The sequence below is a fragment of the Neltuma alba genome, unplaced genomic scaffold, assembly GCF_004799145.2.
Source record: "Neltuma alba isolate B1F8T4 unplaced genomic scaffold, ASM479914v2 tig00007116_pilon, whole genome shotgun sequence".
NCBI classification, from domain to species: domain Eukaryota; kingdom Viridiplantae; phylum Streptophyta; class Magnoliopsida; order Fabales; family Fabaceae; genus Neltuma; species Neltuma alba.
Window position 1 is genome coordinate 40,960 of NW_021634678.1, and position 9,020 is coordinate 49,979.

Sequence of the window (9,020 nt, forward strand, 5' to 3'; positions counted from 1 at the left end):
TGTACTTATTTTGAACATTGTAAAATTAGTTCTGAAAAGCTAATCCAAATATAGATAAATTAATTTTGAGCCAAACAAAAGAGGAGTTAGTGTGATTATTATTGACTTTGAAATCTCTTTAATTAATTTTTTTAAAAGAAAAATACATATATTAAGCTGAAACTTTGATGGAATCAAAATGAAACATAGTTAATACTCTCTCCCAATTCTAAATATAAAATCTATTTTAAAATGTAATTTATATTATAAAATAGATTTCATATTTAAGACGGTGGTTAATAAATAAAATATAATGGCCGAGGAGGCACATGAATGGAAGCACGAGTAGGATTGCAAAAATAGAGAACGTTAGGTTGGTGCGTTGAAAAGGTTCGAGTTTTGAAAGTTAGTTAAGCGGAACGGTCTTTCCTTGGCGTCAACCTAAAAATCTAAGCGTGCCTGAAATGTGGCGCCTCCAACATCCAAACATGCAGCACTCGACAATCAACAACGTAATTAGAAACCGATCATCCGTTCTCTTTTGCGACTGGTGATAACCAACAGTCTCAGCTACCAAATCAATAGCACCCCCTTTTTAATTCATGGCCCACCCCCGTCATCCTCGTTATCTTCTCCTTCTTCTTGCCATTCTCGCTTCCTCACCTTCCTATTCTCAATACCACACTCTGCCTCTAACCTCTTTCACTGAAAAAGAGAAGGAGGTCAAGGAGAGGTGCTCTTCTGCTTTACTTCTCTTCTGGCTTCTCTTACTTTCCCTCCAAGTAAGTACTTTTGTGCTTTTGCTCTACTCTGTCAAACTTGACACAAACCCAGAAAGGCTTATCTCTGAATATCCATGCCAGGGGAAATATAGAAATGGCGGAAGGAAGTGTGTGTGTGTGTTGCAGCTTTAGTTCACTACTTTTTATGCAAGTTTGGAAGATGTTTATGCACTAAATAAGTACATTAATTGAGACTTGTAAAGCTTTAGTTCACTTCTTATTGTACCAGTGTTCGTAAGGATATAGTAATGCTTCTTAAGAGTTGTAGACTGATATGTTTTTAATCAAATAAAAGCATAAAAAACAGTGAACTTTGTGTCAATGAGTTTACTATCTAAGATCGATTTGAGCATGATCCCCAAGTGTATGTTTTTTCTCCCTCATTGATACAGTTTACATGGATTAAGTAATAGTGGAATACTGGCATTTGCTTTTATATATATGTATATATATACATCTCTTACTATATGATGTATCTGTAGAATGGCTGAGGGATTGGATAAGCCTTTGCTTGACCCAGAGAATTTCAGTCGAGAAGGTGTCGATTTGGTAAGTTTCACAACCAAGGCTGACCTTGAATCAAGATTCAGGTCATATTTATCGTACTTTTCAGTTTCATCCTGTACAGAAGAATAACATTTTTGAGTGACTATTGGTCAGGAACGCATACCATTGGAAGAAGTTTTTGAGCAGCTGAAAACATCGCCAGGAGGACTTTCATCTGATGATGCTGAAGCCAGACTGGAGATATTTGGCCAAAACAAGCTTGAAGAGAAGCCTGTAAGAAGTCGCTTCATGAAGATAGCAGATTTTTATCCCTCCTAATTCCATGATATAAAATCTGAAGAAGATATTAATGTCTCTAATTGTCAAACATGAACACTGCAAAAAGAGGTCATGTTATGATACAACTAATAGTTCCCGGGGGAAAAAGTTTCCACGATACTTTAGTATGTGTCATACTTTGTAAAACAGAGTATCATTAGTTATTGCAGAGGAAAAATATATACAATTCAGTACTTTACATCCCCTCAAACATTAAGGCGCAAGAGTTTACAATTAGTTCTTCTCTCCAATGCCATTTTGGTTTATGAAAGTCACTGTTGAGTATTGGATTGAGAAGTTTCAATCTGTTGTATATTGCTTCAATGGTATTTTCTATGAGGAGACAACAGAAGAATCTCATTGTTCTAGCATCATCATGCACTTTACTGAAATAACCTCACCTTCAAATATTGATGCAGGAAAATAAAATATTGAAGTTTCTGAGTTTCATGTGGAACCCTCTATCATGGGTTATGGAAGCAGCTGCTATAATGGCAATTGCTCTTGCTAATGGGGGAGTGAGTAAATAAAATAATTCATGTTCTGCAATCTTTTCTCATCTTTTTTTTTTTTCTTTTTTTGGTGAACTGTTTCCTTATTTCTTTATTTGGTGATATTTCAGGGGGAGGGTCCTGACTGGCAGGACTTTGTAGGGATTGTGTGCCTACTGCTCATAAACTCCACCATTAGTTTTATTGAAGAGAATAATGCTGGAAATGCAGCAGCTGCATTGATGGCTCGCTTGGCTCCAAAAACGAAGGTATGCCTCTTTTTCAATAATCCTCAAACCCATTATCTGTGTTCTCTTTCTTCACAGTGAACTTGTTGAATGAGTTAAAATATTCTAGAATTATGCAAAACTTCAAGAAGTTCCTTGTTCATGCAGTGTTCCGTTTTTTCTTTTGGGCCTGATATTAGTATTTTGTTTCAAAATCCTGCACAAGATAGAAGTACTTTATGATACCCGTCAAGTGGTCAATAAATTTTACAACTGCTGAAATTTCCCTTCCTTGAACAAAAAAGTACGGGAGTTCTCTAACATCCAAATATCCAGGTTCTGAGAGATGGTCAGTGGCAAGAGCAAGATGCAACTATTTTAGTACCTGGAGATATAATCAGCATAAAACTGGGAGATATCGTTCCAGCTGATGCTCGGCTTCTTGAAGGAGACCCTCTAAAAATTGACCAGGCAAGTGTCTGTTAAACTTGGAACAAAATCTTTCGATTCTTTGCTTCACTGATTTCCCATGCATCCCGATCAACCTATTTTTTATTGGTCAAGATGGAGTCAATAGTTATCTTGGTTTTTGACTTAAGATAGTTCTCTGCAGTCAGCTCTCACAGGAGAGTCATTGCCTGTAACCAAGAAGAAAGGAGACGAAGTCTTTTCTGGCTCAACATGTAAGCATGGAGAGATTGAAGCTGTAGTCATTGCAACAGGAGTTCACACCTTTTTTGGAAAGGCAGCACATTTAGTTGATAGTACTATAGTTGTTGGACATTTTCAAAAGGTGACTTTTAGAAAATCCTTTAGCATGGTTATCTGATAACGCTCACTCGATAAAGAATGTTCATATATTCGTCAATTCTATAAATGGTTTAATAGTTTAACTCTGTTATTGACTACTTATCTGCAGGTCCTAACCGCAATTGGGAACTTCTGCATTTGCTCTATCGCTGTAGGGATGATTATTGAACTCATAGTAATGTATCCTATAGAGAAACGTTCATATAGGGATGGAATCAACAACCTTCTTGTTCTCTTAATTGGAGGAATTCCCATAGCCATGCCAACAGTCCTATCTGTGACGCTTGCAATTGGCTCTCATCGACTTTCACAGCAGGTGTGACTTTTTACTATATTAACCATTAACCAGTGACAGTCAGATTTGAGGTCAAATTCATTTTCCACTATTATATGATTTTCACCAAGACCCAACTGAATTTGATGAAGTTAATATTTTGTCCTCATTATTGAAGAACACGCCATAAATCATATGCTATGTTTAAATTTAATGCACAAAAGCATATCTGTTTGCTGACAATGTTTTTCTTATTAAGGGAGCCATCACAAAGAGAATGACAGCAATTGAAGAGATGGCAGGTATGGATGTACTCTGCAGTGATAAGACTGGAACTCTTACCCTGAATCGTCTTACTGTTGACCGAAACCTTGTAGAGGTACATAAAACTGTCCAATAGAAGCTACAGATTTTAGTACCAAGTGTACAGATGATGGATCCTTAGACGGTTCTGATTTTTGCTTGTATTCCTTATAGAACCTCGCTTCTGTGATATTGAATAGGTCTTCAACAGCAACATGGACAAAGATACGGTTGTCCTACTAGCAGCCAGAGCAGCTAGGATGGAAAACCAGGATGCCATTGATGCTGCCATTGTTAATATGCTAGCTGATCCAAGGGAGGTATAGATGCTCATGTTATTTTGATGAGGCAAGTTTTCAACCCTGCTTTTGGCATGGGCTAGTACTAAGAGAAGAAAAAAAAATTTCTTTCCTCCACAGGCACGTGCTAACATCACTGAAGTTCATTTTCTACCATTCAATCCCGTAGACAAACGTACTGCCATTACATATATTGATTTTGAAGGCAACTGGTATAGGGCCAGCAAAGGAGCTCCTGAACAGGTATGAAAATTAAAAGAGATTAAATTTTATTTTGATGAATACAATATACAACTATCCCCAATGCAGAAAAGAAGGATCTAGGTCATCAAATTTAGAAGTTTCAATTTGAGTTATCACAATAACATGAGATGATAACTCAAATTTGCATGAGTGTTACGGATTCTCGTCCGTTAAATAATTGGCAGGGGATTTGATTATTATCTTTTATGTATGAAGCAAACCTATTTGGTAAAGTTCTATCTAGGAAATATTAGTCCCTATCTCCGGCTAAGCGTGCTCCTAACGTCTTACCAAAAAAGTCCTCTTCAAACCTGGGTTTTGCATTACACCTTCACTCTTTATATTGTTTCTTGACTATCAGATTCTAACTATGTGCCAAGAGAGAGATGAGATTGCCGGAAAAGTTCATGCCATCATTGACAAATATGCTGAAAGGGGCTTGCGATCTCTTGCAGTTGCCTTCCAGGTTCAGCATCTTACCTATCCTCCTCTATCTTTTCCCGTCCGACTGAATTCACAATGCATTGAAGCGAAAGGGTATCAAGTTGTCATTAATAGAGAGAAATTCTGCAATCCCACATCGTAATCATATGATTTAGGCCATTTCTTAACATCATTTTATTTCCATATTGAGCAAAATTCTATGATAACCTTTTCAGGAGGTTCCTGAAAAGTCCAAGGAGAGTCCCGGAGGTCCTTGGACCTTTTGCGGGCTGCTCCCCTTGTTTGATCCTCCAAGACATGATAGTGCTGAGACTATACGTAGAGCACTTAACCTCGGAGTCAATGTTAAGATGATTACAGGTAAATATGAAAGTCTTACAACATATTAAGGGATGTATAGTGTTTCTAGTTCTATAAAAGCCTGTGTTGTTGCTATTCCGTTTCTCTACCTGCAAGGTAACTTTGAGTCTTCTGTGTTGTTGGTCATCATTGAGGCAATCATTTGTTAATAAATTCTGATTTAGGACTAGTAAAGATAATTCTTCTTCCATCTCTTTGTTTTCATCTCCATAAAGATTAATATCAATTCGGGAACTGTAACAACATTGCCGTTGAGAAAATTGATTCTTAGCATCTTGGAAGTTAGAATAAATGATCACATACATCAGAAAATTTTGTTTACTTCTCACATAGGAAATCATTGAAGAGTTTGAAGGACAATTAAACCAGATTACATGTGTGAATGCAGGGGATCAGCTGGCCATTGCAAAAGAGACAGGCCGAAGACTTGGTATGGGGACAAACATGTACCCTTCTTCATCATTGTTGGGCCGTGACAAAGATGAAAATGAAGCCCTCCCAGTAGACGAGCTCATTGAAAAGGCAGATGGATTTGCTGGTGTATTTCCCGGTACTTTATCCTAATATTTCACTATTATCTTTCCTTTGTTCTCATTTATATCAAAATACTAAACAGAAAAATTAGTTTAACAGGAAACCATACACCAAAAAATTTGAATAATTTACAGAGCTTCAGTGACTTTGAAGAACAATCAAAATCCAGGTTGTAATATTACACAGACCATCCACTGATTTTTTTTTTTACTCTTGCCATACTCGCAGAACACAAGTACGAAATTGTGAAAATTTTACAAGAAAAGAAGCACGTAGTTGGAATGACTGGAGATGGTGTAAATGATGCTCCGGCTTTAAAGAAAGCAGACATTGGGATTGCTGTGTCAGATGCAACTGATGCTGCGAGAAGTGCTGCTGATATAGTTTTAACTGAACCCGGTTTAAGTGTTATTATCAGTGCTGTGTTAACTAGCCGAGCTATATTTCAAAGAATGAAAAATTATACAGTTAAGTGTCCATCTTCCTCTTCTGCTTTATATCATCGCGGATCAACTGTACCATACTGCTTCTATATATTATATATAACATCAAGCTGGAAAGCATGCAACCGATTTGATTTTTTTTGTTTTTTTGGCTAGCTTTTGTTCTGACTCGATGTAACACTGACGGCTCATTTAAATGCAGATATATGCAGTCTCCATAACCATTCGGATAGTGGTAAGATAAGTTTCATCGCCTCTATATTAGTGTCATTTTCCTTGAACTTCTATCCAACGTGGGTTTGTTTGGAAATTCATACATTATGTTTCTTACAGCTTGGTTTTATGCTTCTGGCATTGATTTGGGAGTATGATTTTCCACCTTTCATGGTCCTGATCATCGCCATACTGAATGATGGTAAGGGTTCATAACGTATACCCTGCAGTCCCCCCCCCCCCTCCCTTTCAAGCAGAAATAGTAATTGGCAAGATAGAGAAAGAGCATATCTTCACCGGAAAAAAAAAAAAGGATAAAGAAAGGCCATATGGAAACTGAAAATGACAAACCAGATTTTCCTTGTTTTCACAGCATTTCCACTATACGATAGCTCATTATGAGCAAATTTCTACTTTCAAGCATTAACAACTCAAATGTTTACTAATGTCAGCCGTAAGTTGTATATATCATCTTTATCTTTAGTATTATTAAAATTAAAATATTTGTCCATCCATTCTTTCCATCTGGATAATATAGAAGAAAATTGCAGAACTGTTTCATAAGATCTGTTTTTTATGATCCCCGACTTTGAATAGTCATAATTCAAAGCGCTAATTTTTCTCCAAAATCAGAGAGAAACAAAATAACTGAACAATCAGAACAAAGAAAATCATTTACATGTAAGGTTTGTACTCAAAGAAGTGTCTGCATTTAGGGACTATTATGACCATATCCAAAGATCGCGTAAAGCCATCACCGACTCCTGACAGTTGGAAGCTGCCAGAGATATTTGCAACTGGAGTGGTTATTGGGACTTACCTTGCCTTGATTACTGTTCTTTTCTACTGGGCCGTAGTGCACACCACTTTCTTTGAGGTAATACTTTTGTGTTTCTTTTCTTTGCTAGCCATCATTGTGCTGCTATCATGCCAAGCCAAAAGATTCATAGTTTAGACCAAGTAATCTTTTTTCCCCCTCCTGCAGACACGCTTCCATGTAGCCTCTATATCCAGTGACAGTGAGAAAGTTTCATCTGCTGTATATCTTCAAGTCAGTATCATCAGCCAGGCTTTGATTTTTGTAACACGAAGTCAAGGATGGTCATATCTAGAGAGACCTGGAGGCCTCTTGATGTGTGCCTTTGTTGTAGCTCAACTGGTAATCTCACTCACGCAAATATTTAAACCTACTCCAAGGAATTTGAAAGTGCTGAGTTTTCCAGTAATGCATATGTCTAACCTTCAGTATTGGACCTACAAATATTTTCAACACAAAAGAAAACACCCCCCCCCCAAAAAAAAAAAACAAAAATCATTAATTTGATTAGAAAATCAAGAAAAACTCTAGTTATCTATGATAGGTTTCATTTTGATGTTAACCAGGTGGCCACCTTAATAGCTGTGTATGCACATATCAGCTTTGCTAAAATTACAGGCATTGGATGGGGATGGGCTGGTGTTATATGGTTATACAGTTTGATCTTTTATATACCTTTGGACATTATCAAGTTCACAATTCGCTACATTTTGAGTGGCCAAGCCTGGAATCTGGTATTTGACAGAAAGGTTAGTACCTGACAATAATAATGTATCTTTTGTTTGAGCTATTCAGTTTCAGGTTCAATGGACTAAACAAACCCTAATTTGTCTATAAACAGACTGCTTTTAGTTCTAAGAAAGACTATGGGAAAGAAGACAGGGCTGCACAATGGATTGTTTCTCAGAGAAGCTTACAAGGAGTATTGAGCGTAGGCTTAGAAGTGAATAATGGAATCGGAAGGCGATCTTCTTTGATTGCTGAACAAGCCAGGAGACGTGCTGAAATCGCCAGGTACCTTTTCTTTTCTCCCCCAACATTTTCTCTTCCAGGTTCTAACAGAGAAAGATATCAACTTTCAAGAGCTAAAATAGATCTGTCTTCCCTCAATTTGCATTGCTTGATTCAATATTCATAAACAATGCGAATTCTGAACAAAAATGGTGTGAAACTGAGCAGGCTGGGAGAATTACACACTTTGAGAGGACATGTAGAGTCTGTTTTGAGACTCAAGAACTTGGACCGGAGTGTTCTTCAATCAGCGCACACAGTGTGAAAGCCAGCACAACAACTCCAAGCTTAATCAGGAACCAAAATTTTCAGTTTGTGTGGCGAGTTTTGGTATTTCATTTCATTATTCCTAATCAAAGAGAATTGATTTCACGGTACCGAAGACCACAAAGGGATCTTCTTCTTCCTCTTCTATAGAGACAAGCCTCTGCTCATCTTTCTATGCCATTGGGGACTAATAAGATTCTTGTAATTTTCATTATAAATCATAACAGAGTGAGCAGTGAGCTTTTTTTTTTTTGGGCTTCATGGCATGCTTATTTAGTTAAGTACTTCTCCGGTACTTAATATAGGACCTAATTCTTGAATTGGTTTTGGTCCTAAATATAAGATCCATTTATCATATTTATCAGTTTTCTCTAAATTACCCCTACGGATACTTCATCAACTATAATCAAATAGAAGAGAAGAGGAAGAATGGGTATTAGAAAGATAATTATGGTGTTTTAGAAAAAATGTGTCATTTTTCTTTAAATAACTAACTTACCCTAACTTCCTTAATCTAATCAAATTAGTTTAATGGGTTTTATATTAAAGACCGGAGGAGTATAGTATATATATGATTGGAGGAGGATTGTTAAATTCTGTCACTCTGCTTCTCCACACTGCCAAGTTCACTGACGGAAATTCCAGTAAGCACGAGTTTTTTTTTTTTGGGAAAAAATTCTAAAAAAATATGTAGAATT

At 36.9% G+C, this 9,020-nt stretch overlaps 1 protein-coding gene across 2 annotated transcripts; it reads left to right on the forward strand.

The window, feature by feature from the left end:
- Positions 1 to 624: 624 nt before the first annotated feature.
- Positions 625 to 8,574, forward strand: LOC114751813 (ATPase 10, plasma membrane-type). 2 transcript variants are annotated; one of them, XM_028940495.1, is made up of 22 exons: positions 625 to 761; positions 1,244 to 1,310; positions 1,422 to 1,541; positions 2,006 to 2,104; positions 2,209 to 2,346; positions 2,641 to 2,775; positions 2,918 to 3,097; positions 3,224 to 3,430; positions 3,648 to 3,767; positions 3,892 to 4,011; positions 4,111 to 4,233; positions 4,595 to 4,699; positions 4,893 to 5,037; positions 5,426 to 5,587; positions 5,800 to 6,038; positions 6,217 to 6,249; positions 6,348 to 6,429; positions 6,944 to 7,104; positions 7,213 to 7,386; positions 7,611 to 7,793; positions 7,886 to 8,058; positions 8,224 to 8,320. In XM_028940495.1, the coding sequence occupies exons 2-22, from the start codon at positions 1,245 to 1,247 to the stop codon at positions 8,318 to 8,320; spliced, it is 2,862 nt and encodes a 953-aa protein (XP_028796328.1). In that variant the 5' UTR covers positions 625 to 761; position 1,244. The 2 variants fall into 2 exon arrangements, with proteins under 2 accessions (XP_028796328.1, XP_028796327.1); XM_028940494.1 differs by lacking the exon at positions 625 to 761 and having other exon boundaries at positions 1,245 to 1,310; positions 8,224 to 8,574.
- The last annotated feature ends 446 nt before the right edge of the window (positions 8,575 to 9,020 follow it).